Source organism: Taudactylus pleione, unplaced genomic scaffold (assembly GCF_031769625.1).
Source record: "Taudactylus pleione unplaced genomic scaffold, aTauple2 ptg000219l, whole genome shotgun sequence".
Lineage (NCBI taxonomy): Eukaryota > Metazoa > Chordata > Amphibia > Anura > Myobatrachidae > Taudactylus > Taudactylus pleione.
Window position 1 is genome coordinate 1,343,887 of NW_028284621.1, and position 17,026 is coordinate 1,360,912.

The 17,026-nt window shown below is 44.5% G+C and overlaps 1 protein-coding gene across 1 annotated transcript in view; it reads right to left on the minus strand.

Moving 5' to 3' along the window:
• Positions 1 to 10,282, minus strand: part of KCNK9 (potassium two pore domain channel subfamily K member 9) — a 185,038-nt gene extending 174,756 nt beyond the window's left edge. Inside the window, exon 1 of the mRNA XM_088478833.1 lies at positions 8,243 to 10,282. Coding sequence (XP_088334959.1) covers positions 8,243 to 8,828 — 586 coding nt within the window. The 5' untranslated portion in view covers positions 8,829 to 10,282. The remainder of the gene's footprint in view (positions 1 to 8,242) is intronic.
• Between the last annotated feature and the right edge of the window lie 6,744 nt (positions 10,283 to 17,026).

A 17,026-nucleotide genomic window follows, 5' to 3' on the forward strand; every position in this document is an offset into this window, starting at 1 on the left:
ACAGATATGAGGGGCTCCTGTAAATTGCATCCAAGTCCCCGACCTGCGTCCTGTGCCGAATCAGGCCCTCTGTCATCCCTTACTGCTTGCCCATGTTATTGCTTGATAAGAGGTCGCTGCTTTGGTGGGGCTCATCCTCAAGAGCTGAATACTTGTGTAACATTCCAAATGGGAAGACAAGATTTCCATCCATGCAGCCGCCATATCCGCGCCAAGGTCTCTACGCGGATGTTAGCTGCATTGGTTCCTGCAAAAGCAACTTAAAAAGTAGCAAAATAACTAGAAAGCAAAGTGATACATTTTATAGGGCAATAACCTGATGGCTCTGGGTATGTTACAGATGTGTACACTGTTGCAAACTTAGTAAATAGCTCATTTATGTTTCAATACTCTATATTGAAATTGTAGAAAATTCTACAAGTAAATGCCGATTAGACCTGCTTGAAACCAAAGAACATAAAACTGTCAACCAGTCAGAGTTTCTATTTATGTAATAGACAGTATCTGGTGTTGCTGGGAATTGTAGTTCCAGAAAAATGTTTTTTATCTTCCCCATGAGCTACCTTTTAGTTTTTCACTTACTAGATGCTGGAAACCATTTTTGTGCCATGTGATGGGAATTTGTATTTCCTTCTGCAGAATTATGTGTTCATTACATACCAAAAAAAAGAAACATCCGCGTAGAGACCTTGGCGCGGATATGGCGGCTGCATGGATGGAAATCTTGTCTTCCCATTTGGAATGTTACACAAGTATTCAGCTCTTGAGGATGAGCCCCACCAAAGCAGCGACCTCTTATCAAGGAATAACATGGGCAAGCAGTAAGGGATGACAGAGGGCCTGATTTGGCACAGGACGCAGTGATAGGGTTCATGCAGATTCACGATTATTGGGCATCTGCACATGTGCCTGACCCATTCTGCGCATGTACAGTACGGGCCTGCAATACTGCACGCAGTCCAGCGGCAGACTTTCAGTAATTGACAGTCTACTGACGTTTCTGGGCGGGGAGGGGGTGGCGACAGCCTCCATTTCCCAAAACGGAGGTGCGTTGCTGCCATTAGAGGGGAGTGGGTAGGCCAGGATCTCCGTCGGCTGACAGAGATTTCCTGGGCACTTTTACTCATCTGCGGCGGCCCGCTTGCGTGACCGCATGGGTCACTCAGCCGAACGATAGTGGCGCAGATGATCCAAAGCTGCATCCGAGGATGCAGCTCGGATCAGTAATGCATGAAGGAGGCGTGTCACCTCCTACTGCATTGCCATATTGGTTCTATCGCAGCTGCTCCCATGTTAGCAGCTGCAATATCTCCTGCAGCTGCGTTCACAGCTGTATCACCCCCCAGAGTCCTTGGGATCAGAACCCCTTTATTAACCTTCTACAAATCTACAACATTCAAGATGGAACAATTTAGGCAAATTTTGGGGCCCACTATATTTATTCAGGATGGACCACATCCAGTTTACCCCCAGACCATGTCCTCGATATGCCACACATGCACCAGTTAGACATCACCCATCCAATTATTGTCAGAAACCAGGACAATTGGTGGTTTACTAAACCCATTAGGTGCTTATTGCACCTATATTGAGTCTGTTGCAGCGACCAATTACTTCTATATTGATTTGTACCATTGAGATACAATAAATAACCATGTAATTATATAGGTGCTATAAAAAGGATTGCCAAACAGTGGCAATGTTTTAGTGGCTTCCTGAGGCCTTCTACAAATGTGCAACCCCCAGACTCTGAATTTACTTGCATGTTGACCCCTACTTTTGAAATCATCCAATACAGTTGAGGCGCATCTAATTGCTAGAGAATTTACACTGCTCACCTCCGACTGTATTGCAACTCTGCACTGTAACTAGGGTGAATGTGGGGTTAATACAGGTGTGGCCTGGCGCATTCCATACCGGTGCACCAAATCACACTGGCGCTGGAACGTGTCACTTTTCAAAGCAGACTGTGATCCATCTGTGCACCTTTTTTCAAGTGGGTCTTATATTTAGTATCGGTTAGAGGCAGCACCAGCTAGATTTAAAATATTAGAGTTATCAGTTATAATAACGTGCTCTGTTTTTATTCCATAGCAGGGTAAAAATACAGTGAATTCATCAAAAATATGTATTTATCAGATTATAGAGAGGCTCGGTAAATCTTGACACAATTTAACATTATTGCCCTCCCCCCCTGCTGGAAATTATAGTGACCTTTTGTTTTATATACAAAGCTGGGAATGAATCTTGTTGCTCTTAGGCCAGGAAGCAGGATCGGCCATGTGTGACCAGCTTAAAACATGACCACATGTGGGGCATCATAATGAGAGCATCGTACAGCATGTGCAATGTATAATAACAACACACAGACTGTATGAAGCAAAACCATGTTGCATTGCAGGTGGGGTACGTGTAAAATGTGCTGAGAGATTTAGATGTGGGAGGGATGGCTCTAAACTCAAATTTAAAAGTGAAATGTTCCAGCATGTATGAGCTACATGCAAACACATCCAGTAATTTACCCTGTATGAATAATAATAATAATAATAATAATAATAATAATAATAATAATATATTAATAATAATAATACCTTGCAGTGCAGCATGATTTATCCAGGAGCAAAGTTGCTTGTTCTCTATTTGCTCTGCTCCCAACTCCGTAACAACCCCTCACCCTACCAGGCAGTTTTACTCTGTTGATATTAAACAAAGCAAATACACCCTTTTGTACAGAATGTAGCCAAATGTGCAACATATGATCATGGAAAATCAGCCCCTGATGGATCATGATTTCTCCTACAGGTTCTATTGTGTCACAATGAACTTACTGTACTAGGAAAATATAAAACTAATCATGTATGGCTGCATGATGAATTGGCACAATTATAAAACACAGGAAAACGTGACAAACAAATAAAAGATTATAAATGCTGAGATTGTGTCAACTTCAATCAAAATTCTCCCAACAAATAGAGTGTTCCAACCCACGAGAGCATTACACCAGCTTGTATGGGCAGCGAGGGTGCGGATTATAAAGGCAGAAGCTGTGGATGTTACATAACAATATACACTAGAATGGCTTACATAAACTCCAGCATGCCAATTATATACTCTTATAACAGAACACAAAGCCCCTTTCACTGATATCACTGATAAGTGATCTCTTCAGGTAAGCTATTCTTCATTATTGTACTTAATTGATGCTGCAAGAGGGAAATGAATAGGAAGAACGAGGGAATGTTATGTATATTCTGTAGAGAGTATGCTATACATTCATTCCATCTTTCTACTTCAAAAGCCATTTATCCTAAAATATACCGTTTGGTGCCTGTCCAATAATATCAAATGCTGTATCGGTTTCCCATAGCTTTTATCTCTATAGCTGACCTTCTCTGCCTCTCTAATCACAAAGTTCTGTTAAAGGACATTAAATACTGATTTGTTCTCAGTGACACAAGCATAGTCCTCATCTCCATATACTATAGTCTATAGATTATATCCTAGTTGCCCACAGAATTATTGCTATAATATTATTTAAAGCTGTCTTGCTGGTATTTCAGAAATATAGTAGGTGCTTGCCTGTGCTACTATATACCCTTTAACCCATCCAGCTGTAGTTACCTACAATACCCTAAATACTCATTTGATCTAATGCTTTTAAAAGGTTAAAAAATAGTTCTTGCTCTTCACAAACAAGGGTATACAGTAAGTACAGTACAGACTGCATGGCCTTTATTGTCCGCTGCTGCAAATACTGTATTATACTGAGGACCAGAACTAAACTTGCTCTGGGCTTTTCTTATATGTTAGGTAGAAGGTTTTCAGGAGAGTTGTAAGCCCGGCCAGGCTGTAGGACATAACCTACTGTATGAGACATATACAGTGTGACTGATACTATGAAAATCTTGTAGGGAAAGTGAGAACGTTCCCACCTGCCCCTAAGCTGATGCTAAATTACATATCATTAAATGAAGCACATTGTACACAATCCCTGCTGTCAGCTACAGTACGAAAACTTGTGCAAAAAAAACAACAACACACTGACCAATATGTTCTGTGGGAAAATATAACGTACACAATGTCCATCAGCCGCTGTGCAAATGCATTATAACATTATAACATTCTGCAGGTTGGTTTTATGACAAACGATCAAACATTTTCCTGTGCTGCCACACTAAACCACCGTAATCATTTTGCATCTAATTGTTAAGTGATTGGGGCATTAGCAGACTCATAAAGCCCTGATTGCACTAGGACGGTGCCCAAGCCCTGGGCTATGGACTCGCAAGGTTCTGTACATCTTGCATGAATTGGTTCTGCTGAATGTGGACAGTCATACGGAATACAGTCAAAGGTTTACATAGAGAGAGAGCGCGTTGTGATTTTGCAAGAGGCAGTTTGTGGAGCAGTGAGGCGCTGCCTGCTGAGCGTTACTGGGAGCTGTCCGTTCAGCACCACATTCCTCCCCACAACTGGGAGAAGCAACCACATTACTATTATTATTATTATTATTATTATTATTATTATTATTATTATTATTATTATTATATTATTATTATATTATTATTATTATTATTATTATTATTATTATTATTATTATTATTATTTTGAATTAACAGCTGTGGAATAATAAATGTTACAAGGACAGAGGTGATGGCTGCTCCTGTTCCTGTGTATCCCGTTAGACCTAACCCCTAGATTGCTGGAGCCACTGGGAAATATTTAATAAAGGGCATTTTAAACACCCTTACCAACTCCAACTCCTCGGGTTACAGGCAGGGATTGATTTTATAACGTGTCCAGTTACCGCACCTCTCTCTCTCCCCGGCTGGGACACATTGATACTGGCACAGTTAACACTGTCTCGGGAATTAATGGAGTACAGTACAGCAACATCATACAGAGCGAATGGTGGCTGCATTTTCTGAGAGTAGAGCGGCGCCCGGCTCCACCAGTGTCACACTCTGGTGCCAGGAGGAGAGACCACAACTATATATTCCAGCTGGAGAAACTCCAGCAAGACGAGCAATGAGACCCAAAGTGACCGTCACTGGGCTCAATGCCCTGCTGAGGGGGGTTAGAGGGGTGCATGGAGTGATGCAAAGAGAAAGTTCATCAGTTTCAACCAGTGGGTATTATCCAAACACTTCCAACACACACACACACACACAGAGACACACACATATACACACACAACACACATACATACACACACAGAGACACACACACAACACACACACACACACACAACACATACATACATACATACACACACACTCAGAGACACACACACAACACACAGAGACACACACAACACATACATACATACATACATACATACACACAGAGACACACACACATACACACACTCAGAGAGACACACACATATACACACACAACACACATACATACACACACAGAGACACACACAACACATACATACACACAGAGAGACACACACAACACACATACACACACATACACACACAGAGACACACACACAACACACACACACACAGACAAACACACACAGAGACACACACACAGACACACACAACACACATACATACACACACAGAGACACACACAACACATACATACACACAGAGAGACACACACAACACACATACACACACATACATACACACACAGAGACACACACATCACACATACACACACACACACACAGAGACACACACACAACACACATACACACACAGAGACATACACACAGAGACATACACACACACAATACAAATGCTAGTTCTATGCAATATGTCCCACAGGGACAGGGGAGGGAGGAATGAAGGAGAGTATACAATTGGTTGGTAGTGGAGGGGTTAAATAAAGAGTTGTTGGAGATACGAGATGAGAATATGTAACCCCAATAATAGCTCTAATCCATGTACACAAATGTGTGTAGGTATATTATTGTATTGTACATAACGTATAGGATCATGATGAAAATATAAGTACGAGGACTATACTTTATGCAGCGCTCCTATAATATAGTATTAGATAGATAGATAGATAGATAGATAGATAGATAGATAGATAGATAGATAGATAGATATTATATAGGTAGATATGAGATAAATAGATAAATAGGATGTAAATAGACATATTTGAGATAAATAGATAGATAGATAGATAGATAGATAGATAGATAGATAGATAGATAGATAGATAGATGATAGATAGATAGATAGATAGATAGATAGATAGATAGATAGATAGATAGATAGATAGATAGATAGACATTAGATAGATACTTATTGGAGCTGTCCGTTCAGCACCACACTCATTTTATATTTAAAGTTGTCATTATTAAAAATACACGTTTTGTTAATGTTGTGAGTTTCTACTGGAAGTAGATTTAATAAATATAACACTCCAAAGAATCCAGATTGTGAGCATGACCTAATTCTGTACAGTGCCAGCACTCATTATCTTGTTATACAAAATCCAAAATACAAATACGTACAAAATGTAAAATGCTACGGAAATGTGACATGACAAGGGCATAGACATTATGTAATATTATGTAACAGTAAATCCAGCGAGGTACAATAAAGTACAGTACTACTCATTTCTTAAAGCATATTTTACTGCTAACGTTTTCAACTATCCCCTAAGTTAGTTTTAAACATACTTTGTGTACATATATATATATATATATAAAGAGCAGTGAGCTGTAAATGAGATTGGTGTTAGGTGTGGACATTTGGCCTCTCTGGCCTCTAGGCTGTGATCCCTATCCATTCCCCTCTGCTTGCTGATTCCAGCAGCAGCCTCCAGCTCACCATACATCTCACAAAGAGGAAAATCAATGGTCACTTAGAAAATTACAAATCTGCTGGTTAATGATTCGTTTAAAGGATCGACACAAACATGCTGATTTCTATCCGGCTCTCCTGAACACTGATCCATCTACTGCCCCAGACAGACCAGTGGAGATTAAACAGCCCAGAATGGAGCCCAGTAATCTGAACTCACTGGTGAGTGACAAATAAATAAAAACTCTGCGAAGAAATGAGCCTAAAAATATTCATATATTATAACTTCTCCAAACTTTACCTGTCGGGAACGGAAACAGAGAGGAGACCGTTCTATAGCTGCACAGTCCCATCACAGACACGCTGCACCACTTCATATGAAGATATTACAATTTTGATTATAACATTTCAAATTCAAAAACGTTTCTTTTTCCCAGAATAAAGTATTCAGCACTTTGCATACATGTAATCTAAGTTCTTATAGCACGTTGCTGTATCGCATGGAGCAATGATGAACTGCACATGCTTATCAAGCACCTTGTGCCTTTATGACTAATGTGACCCTAATGTACAATTTTATACACCTTAGAGCACAACGTTGGTCCAGATGACAAGAAACACAGCGCACAGCCTTATCATGTAGACATACATACTAGCATTTCTTTCAGCAACCTGTGGCTGTCTAGTGATGGATGAAAGACCGGTCCTCTTGCTGACAGAGCATGCTTAGACTTGTAGTTCCCCAATAACTAGAGTGGCATGACCTGCCTGTCTCTGACTTAAATGTAAAACTACTACTAGAAGAAAGGAGACCACCAAGCATGTAATACTATGCAAGTTCTATTACTAGAAGAAGGGAGAACACCAAACACGGGGGACTGTGCAAGCTATACTACTATAAGATGGGAGACCACCTAGCATGGAGAACTATGCAAAACCACTACTAGAAGATGGGAGACCACCAAGCATGTAATACTATGCACGTTCTACTACTAGAAGAAGGGAGAACACAAAGCACGGGGGACTGTGCAAGTTATACTACTAGAAGATGGGAGACTACTACTAGAAGATGGGAGACAACCAAGCATTGAAAACTATGTAAGTTCTACTACTAGAAGATTGGAGACCAAAAAGCATGGAGGACTATGAAAGTTCTGCTACTAGAAGATGAGAGACCAACAAATATGAAGGACTATGCAAGTATTACTATTAGAAGCTGGGAGAGCACCAAACATTTAAGAATATGCAAGTTCACTACTACAAGACGGGTGACCACCAAGCCTGGAGGGCTTTGCAAATTCTACTACTAGATGAAAGGTGACCACAAACCCTGAAGGACTATGCAAGTTCTACACTAGACTTTATGCTCTTCAACAAATGTTTCATAATATTTTAAGTGTGTCAAAAGATCGAAACTTCACTTAGACCCTCACCAATGACCCCCACTCACCCCAACAGTCACTTACCTATAGTGGTAATGACTGTTATGGCAAAGTAAAAGGAGCCAGCAAATTTCCACTGGACCCCGGCCCGGTGGGGCTCAGATTGCATGATGACCAGCTCCAGCTGCCGGTAGTCCTCGCTGGTGATGTTATACTTCCCTTTGAGGCGGATCTCCTCTGCTTTGAGCTTCTCTTCCTCTCGCATCTCGTAGTCAGACTCCAGGGCATCAAAGACGGCGGCCCCCACCAGCAGATAGGTGAACGTGCAGATGATGAGGGACAAAGTCCTCACGTTCTGCCGCTTCATGGCCGCCAGCAACCGGCTGGTGAGGGGATCATGTCCCCCCGTCCTGTCTAAGAGGGCGCAGCAGCCACTGGGAAGTTGCAGGCAGCAATGGCTGGGTTGGGCACCTGGAGAGTGGGAGTGGAGGGGGTGGCTGTGGTGGTGGTGGTGGATGCAGGGCTGGTCACCTCTCCCCACTCCCTGCTCGTGCTCCTGGGATGTGGAGAGACACAGGAGGCTACTGGATCTCCTGGACCAGGTCCCCTGCAGCCTGGACGCTCGGCGCAGGACTTGCCCAAACCAAGCCGCCCCAGTGCGGAGTGCCATCAACAAGACCACCCTCTGGCAGTTGGCTTCTCCTCTCCTTCAACCTCTGGCTGCTAGCCTTCCTCTTCCTCCGCTGCTGCGGCCCTTTTTGCACTTCTTGGGCCACCAGATCCGGGAGTTAAGGCAGAACCAAGAGTGCAAGGTCTGGGGAAGCTGAATCCACTCTAGTATTTGGTTTTGTACCCATAAATCGGGACTGGAGAAGGCCGGTCCCAGCGATGGTGGCTGCTCCCTGAGCGCAAAAGCCTTCTTCTCTTTCACCTTAAGGGGAAATAACCAGTCTTTGGAAAGGTTGGCTGCTAAATAAGTTATCATTTGTGGTGGTTTCTAAGGAATGGGTGAGACATTCAGATCAGAGAAGGGAGAGAAGTGGGCTCCATTCATCTTACCCTAGAAATGCAGCTCACAAGGTTGCTCTGTCTGTAGCCAGCTGTAGGGGCTTTACAAAATAATTTTGCAGCTTCTCTGCATAAGACGGTTGGGATGATGTCAACTCTCGAGTTGTCTACTTGGAATTGGCCACCGGACATTACAGTTTCCCCGGGTCAGGCTCTTATGACTGCAGAAGCTCCTGTTCACTGTCTGGAACCAAAGAGGACATCAAAACTGCAAATGTCCAAAGGCTTTAACAAATTCCACCTGAAGTAAACTCAGTGTCCACTCACATCATCATCGCTCTCTCTTCCTCTCTGTTCCTGGGCAAGGAGAAGGCAGAAGAAGTCAGCTGGAGTGTGCATGCATCAGCATCATGTAGGTCGCTAAATGCAACTTATTCCAATGTAATCCTGATTGCAACAGAAAAGGACACTGCTCAGAATCCGGAGTTACACAGCACAGGGCAGCAAAGGAGTCCCGGAGATGAAGAGTGGGACCATCAACCTTAAGTGTGTTCTTCTCTTCAGGGAGAGATGCAGAGGACACCTGATGGGTAACGCAGTATAGAAACCCCCATGTATTAGGTTATATTGGGAAATAACCAGAATCCAGTCTGTCTTTTCGTCCCCTGGCACACATCTAACGCAGGAATGCAGTTTCTCTGGACTAAGTACATGAAGACCAGTCAATGCTGAGACAGGGAGCAGCCAACGCAGGTTTGTGTGTAGACCACCGGCTCATCTGTGCCCTACATCAGCTGGAGATCAGCAAGCCAAGCACCCTACTGACACACCAGGTGAGTGCATGATGTCAGCTCTTCTTCCCCACAGAGCTCTGCAGCAGCACATCTCATCCCAGGAACTGCAGAGCCTCTGCTTTTGGATCTGAGAGAGAGAGAGAGAAGGTGAATTTACTTGGATTGGATCTCAGCAGCACTTTGTGGTCCCTGGGAGCTGGGGTGCAACATGCATATGGCTTCAGTGACACATCTGGTCCCCTCTGGTTCTAATGTCAACCAACCCACTTTGTGCATCTCCTCTCTCCCTCCGATCATCCCTTTGCAACTCTACACTACATTCTGTTTCCTTCTCTCCCTATTTCTCCAACTCTCCTCCCTCAATGTCTTCCCAGCACCACTCCCCCCAGCATAAATTAATTCTTCAGGGAATCACTGGGAGCCAGCACCACGTGGGTTGGTGTTTAAAGGGAAGGGGGGTGGGTGGGGTGGATTTAAATCGTTTGCATTAATGATGATGAAGCTATAGAAAGGGGAAGAGGCAGATTGGGCAATGTCACACTGAACAGCACTGGGGAAATGCTGTGAACGCTGGAGGATGGGGAAAAAAAAGAGGATGGAAGACAAAGTAGGACAGAGGAGGTTGTGACTTTGCAATCTGTGGGAGATTATCTGCATCTGCTGGCTGGGATGGAAGGATGCATCTGTTGATCTGTATGTGTCATACTGACCGGGCTGGCACAGGATCAGAAACTGCAGCTTGGATATAATAGCATGGATGTGATGCTGTAATACTCACTACTGCTATTGATATGCTCAGAAAGGAGAGGGTGTGGGAGGGGGGCTAGGTACTAAAATGTAGCAGAAACCTTCCAGCAATGATCTTTTATCTGTCTGGAGCAAATCAGACACTGAGAGCAGACGGATGACTGGTGGGTACAGTTTAGTGTGAATGCACCATGCACATTGGAGCAATTTTAGTAAATTATGCCCAGTAACTCTGATCGTGTCTCATGCAATGACTTATATTTATGAAATAGTGATGCTGAGCTGCAATGCATGTAACCATGGATGGTTGGGTAAATGTGGTGATTACTATGAACTATTAGGACAGGTTGTGCTGTAAAGGAAGACATCACAGCTGTAATGGTGACTGCTGGCAGTGCTCTCAATCTCTCTCATCCGCTTGCTTGTTTAAAGGTTTTAACTGGTTCTTGAACCAGTCAGGATTAGTTCTTCAGCAAGAAAGGAATTATGTATCCAGGGGCGTAGCAAGGGGGGGGGGTAATCATCTGAGTATCAGGCACGATTCCATGGTCAATTGCAAGATTATTTTTTTATTATACTGTTAATTGATAGAAAATTATTGGATGCATTTGAACTGTGGTGACTATAATACTGGCTTAACTATGCCAAACAGAATTGTGCATTTTCTTATAAACGTCAGTTCTAGAAAGTAACTTGGGTGAAATTGCTCTGTCCATGCCCAGAACAGTGCGCCAACGCATATGCGCCCATGCCGATTTCTGCCATTGCCATATATGCCTGTCTCCAGAGGCCTGAACCGTCATGGGCTGAATGGGGCATGATGGAGATGTTCAAACATATGCCAGATACAGTACAGTAAGGGGGAATTTACACAACCGCACACACCTGCAAACCAGGAAAGTAATGTATGTATGCCTGAGAAAGTCGTATCATGTCTGGGTGGTCCGGGGCAGGTGCCCAGATGGTGAAAATGAAAACCGCCAGCACTAGCAAACCGGTTGCAATTGGCTGTTTGCGAACACTCCCCTAACACTAAGTTTCTTTCTTCATCACTCAGGCATAGATTATGTTTCTTACAGCCTGTTTAAGCAATTTTATATTTGTGGAGGGTTTTTTTTAGAGAACACAAAACAGGGACTGGTTCTGCTGTATTAGAGAGGTTTCCGCTGTTTTATTGATTCCTAATAACAAATGTGTTGTGCATAAAATAAATTATTTATTGCAGGGGTCAGCAACCCCCAGCATGGGGGCCAAATGTGGCAAGAGCAGGGCCATAACTAGGGATGTGCAAGTGGTGCTGATGCCCAGGGCTCAGGGACGTGGGGTGGCACCGTCCCTGCCCCACAGCTCCTGCATTTGGTTTGCAGGGTGACTGGAACAAGAGCCTCCCGGAGCGTCCAAGGGATGCTCTGGGCACACACTCTGCAGCCTGTACAGGCAGTGCTCTACTTCATAGTGCCAGTGGCCCCATTCCCTAGGCGTGACATCAAGACGTCACTTGTTTGGGGCGAGGGCTGGCACAGGGCGGCATAGAGCCTTGCTCCGGTCCTGGACATGTGGAAAAGTATAAAGTGGAACGACTAATGTTTGGAAGGTTAATCAGCTAATATATATATATATACAGTATATATATATGTTCCAAACTTAAACTTAGGCCTCAATATTCTATAATTAATAGAGCAACTTATGTATTCAGTTACAGACAGCTAACAATACCAATAAGTTGAAATAGGTTGACTTACCTATAAGCTCGGCCGGTATATTGCAATTGCAGGCTACCGCCAATTCATTGATCCTTCCTCTACGCTTTTTTAGGTGCAATTTATGCACACTTTTGGGTCTATTCAGCCTTGATTTTTTTTTCATAAAAAATGCGGAAACTATGACTTCCGTATTTTTTATGAAAATCCCCTATTCAGCAATGGGTTAATGGAGAAGATAATACAATTATCTTCCCCGCTAATTCCCATCTCGCTGAGTAGCGTACTGTAGGGATCACAGTGCTTTAACGCTTTTTGCTATTCAGCATAGCAAAAAGTGTTAAATCACTCGATAAATCATTACTTTATATAACGCCATCTCAGAATGGCGTTATATGAAGAAAATGCCTTCAATTTCGCAAAAAAAATTGCAGGGACAGTGGGTTATTAGACCTGGAGCTGGCCCTGATACAGGCTTTATACTAGCCTGTATACATGTATATTTATGTGCTATTATATTTCAAATGTATATATACATTTTAAATATAAAAGCACATAAATATACATTTATAAAGCCTGTATACACATGTCAATCTACTTGGACAGACTGGAGCTGTACTTACCCCTCCGCAGTCACCGGGAAGCCAGGACGGAGACTGGGCCTGATTCAGAGCCGCTCCTAAGCGGCCGCTCGTTCGCTCCGAACGATGTTCGCACATCTGCGCATGCATATGGGTCGTAATGCGCATGCGCCAACCAGTCAGTGCGGTCGGAAAACGTGTGTTCACAAAATTGCGAGTGCCTGCTAATTTGAGTGACAGAATGAGGCGTTTGTGGGTGCCTAACGGTCAAAACGGGCGTTTTAAGGGTGTGCATAATTAACAAAGCAGCGTCATCGACCACGTCACTTGGTTGTTTCTTAGCCTGAACTGTTCACATGATTGCGGTAGGAAAATCCAACCACAAACACTGTGAGCAGTTCAGACGCCTTTCGATGTACTCGATTAATCTAATAAATAGCGGAGACGATGCGAGCGGCCAGGGGGCATCTTTACAAAATAGCGAGCGCATTTTTCATTCGATCGCTCAGACATAGAGGCGTCAACAGACCGCAAAGAGCGAGCGCTCAATTTAAATAGCCGGCCCCTTTTTCTGAACGAGCGAGCGCAAATAGCGTCCGGCTCTGAGTCAGGCCCACTGTTCCCGAGCGCATGACTGAGCATGCGCAGAGGAACAAACAGAAGGGATTTTTTTCGGAAACCGAAACCAATCCCTTCTGTGACATCAAAGAGACAGCGCGTTACCGCAACCGCCGTCCCTGCTGAAAATAATGCTGCATAGCTTACTAAAACTGTGACATTTGATAATTATTCGTGATGATGTTGCCCGATAATATTGTGGGCAACATCGTCACTGTTGCTGAATAGACCCCATTGCCACAATTTCTGCATCGGCTATTCTGCGAGTGTCTGGTGCTGCGAGGAAAAGAGAGCCAGAAAATACGGGCAGCGCAAGACAGGCGTGGGAAGAGGTGATAAGAGATGAACAGAAGAAGGTCATGTGTAAGGCAGAGATTCTGTTTAAGGGAGCGCCTGGGGATTAGTGGGGAGATGTAAAGGGATGCAACACTGCTGGGGCTTTGAAATTTAAGACTAGAATTCATATGCATGATGTAGAGCAGTAGTAGAGACTAAGGCCCCCATTCAGAGCCGCTCGCTATTTGCGGTCATTCGTTCTAAAACAAGGGGTGGCTATTCAAATGAACCGTTCGCTAATTGCGGTCTGTTCACGCCTCTAAGTCTGAACGAGCGAGCAAAACTTGCGGTTGTAATTTTGAAAAATACGCCCCCTTGCCGCTTGCACCATACGTCATGTCCGCTATTTATTAGATTAATCGAGTACATCGAACAGCGTATGAACTGCTCGCTATTCTTGTGGCTGTTTTTTTCAACCGCTATTTTGCGAGCAGTTCTGAGTAAAAAAAAAACAAGTGACGTGGTCAATGACGCTGCTGTATTAATTATGCACTCCCTTAAAACGCCCGTTTTGACCTTTAAGCACGCCTGCGTTCGAATTCCAAACCCCCGTTTTCAAGCACCTTCCCCTGTTACCACCCACATACGCCTCCTTCTGTCACTCAAAATAGCAGGCATTCGCTATATAGCGAACAAACGATTTTCGGCCGCACTGACTGGTTCGCGCATGCGTATTAAAATCCGTACGCATGCGCAGATGTGCGAACATCGGTCAGAACGAACGAGCGGCCGCTTACGAGCGGCTCTGAATCAGGGCCTAAGGGCCTAATTCAGCAAGGATCGCTGATGCGACATCGCGCACGCAGGTCTGCTGCCAAAGTATGCTAATGTCTGCAGTCGCAAAGTGCTCGCATGGACAACATGAAGACGCCCACTTCCTTTATCTTACATCTGTAATACCTTGCAATCCATACAAAACATCGGTATGCACGCTCCTGTAACGGCGTTCAAACGTACTGGCACGCCTGTGTTTCTCCGACCACCCCCCGTCACCACCCCCTAATGCTCACTGCCTGTCAATCACTCTGCAATTGTTCTGCGTGGTGGTCTCAGTGATCACAGGCCCTGATTCAGAGCCGGACTCTCTTTGTGAGCGCTCGCTCTGAATCTAGGCGGCCTGTTTTTATTTTTCAATCCGGCCTCCTGGCTGTTCGCTAAGTTGTGGGTGACCACTCACAGCTTTTGCAAGCGGCCAGGTGATGGTGGCAATGGTCGCGACCATCGCGACTATTGGGCTTGTGACGAGACCCTTATGGCAGGGTCTCGTTCCCGCAAGCCCCAGTGAGCTTCCTGCTCTAATAGAGCAGGAAGCTCAACTACTGACATCACGAGTGATGTCAGTAAGGCTGCCCTTAAACGGCAGGCGTTCCTTCGGGAACTCCTCCGTTTGGCCAGCCACCCCCCCTCCCCACCTACAAAACGGGGCGAGCTGTCGATCAAAATCGACAGCTGCCCTGTTTTGTTGCGAGCCCCGGAGCGAGTGATTTCTCGCTCGCTCCGGGGCTCGCGCATGCGGGACGTGCGCACTGCCCGGCCATCGACCCGCTTGAGAGCACATAGCGCTTGCGAGCGGGTCTGAATCAGGCCCACAGTGCGATCTCAGTGAAGCATTCGCGCATGCACATTGCGATGCATACGCATGTGCTGTGCGCATCAATTGGCCAACTGCGTTTGCTTGTGCACTAGCGATCCTTGCTGAATCAGGCCCTAAATATGGAGGAGAAGCACTTATGTCAGGCCACAGAGTTTATAACCAATTGTAGTAGGAATGTAAATCACAAGCCCTGCATCAAATGGTTTCTGGGCTTCCAACATCCAATCAAACAAAACCATTCGATGGTGCAACTACCGATGGTTATTCTGTGCGCAAGCGCAGTAGCAATCATCGTATCACGCATGCGCACATTAGCTGGACTTCACACTTGGGTGTCCGCAGCTGCACAGAAGTAGCCAGCCAGCGGAAGGGCATCGGAAAGCTGCATCCAATGACCGGCAACCATTGAAAACCCGTAATTCGATGCAAAAAAGTACTTCCATCAAATCAGGAACAACGATAGTTGCTAACCATCGGCTTCCAATGTCCATCCGTAAATTGTAGTGGAGCCAGTGGAAAAACTGCTGCAGTGTACATTACCTATGGGGCCTGACAGGGCTGCCAAAATATTGATTTGTGTCCGCATGTTGGGGGACGGTTTTGCCCTGCCGGGTGACCTCAGCTGACTTTGCACAAGGGCGGCTTGGCTGCATCATATTGGTAGCCTAGTTATTTCTCCCTTGCATTCCTGGGATCAGAATTAGAAAATATTTTATATTTATTTATATTTTCTTCCCATTTTATTTTAAATCAGTGCTTCCAATTCCTTCCTGTGACCGGTCACAGTCGCCCGCCTGGGGCAGTTTTAGAACTGCTCTTACTGCCAGTATCAATGGACAGTGGCTGATGCCAGCTGTATATTCTTGGTAAATCGCAACAATCACAAATTCTCTATCACCATAATTAGTAGCGATAGGGGCCTTTGGCCCTCATTCAGAGCCGCTCGTAAGCGGCCGTACGCTCATAGTCATCCGATGTTGTAAAACCACGCATGCGTCGGTGTGTCAGTGCGCATGTGCGTACGGCTGATTGCGATAATTTTTTCAGTCATTCGTCGAATAGCGAACAGGAAGTGACATGTCAGATGTGATTGACAGAACTGTCCGTTTTGGGGCGGTGACGGGGGTGGAGATGGGAAAACGCAGGCGTGTCGAGGCGTTTTTTGGGCGTACATAAATTATCTGATGCGAACGGCCAATGTGAACGGAACAAGTGTTACGTCACTGTCTGATCCACTCTCCATTAAAACTGCTCGCTCAGCTTGTGGTCTGGTATACTCTACCGCAATGACGATGGTCTCTTCGTCGTTCCCGAGGCACATCGATGGTATTCCGATTTATCAATTGAGGCCTCAAAAACAATCAGTTTTGAATTGCAAAAATGCTTGTAAGGTGTTTAGCAAATAGCCTTTTTTTAGTAGCAAAAAACCGTACGCACGTGAACTACTCAGCTGCTAATTTCTGGGCTAGACAATCAATTAGCTTACAAAT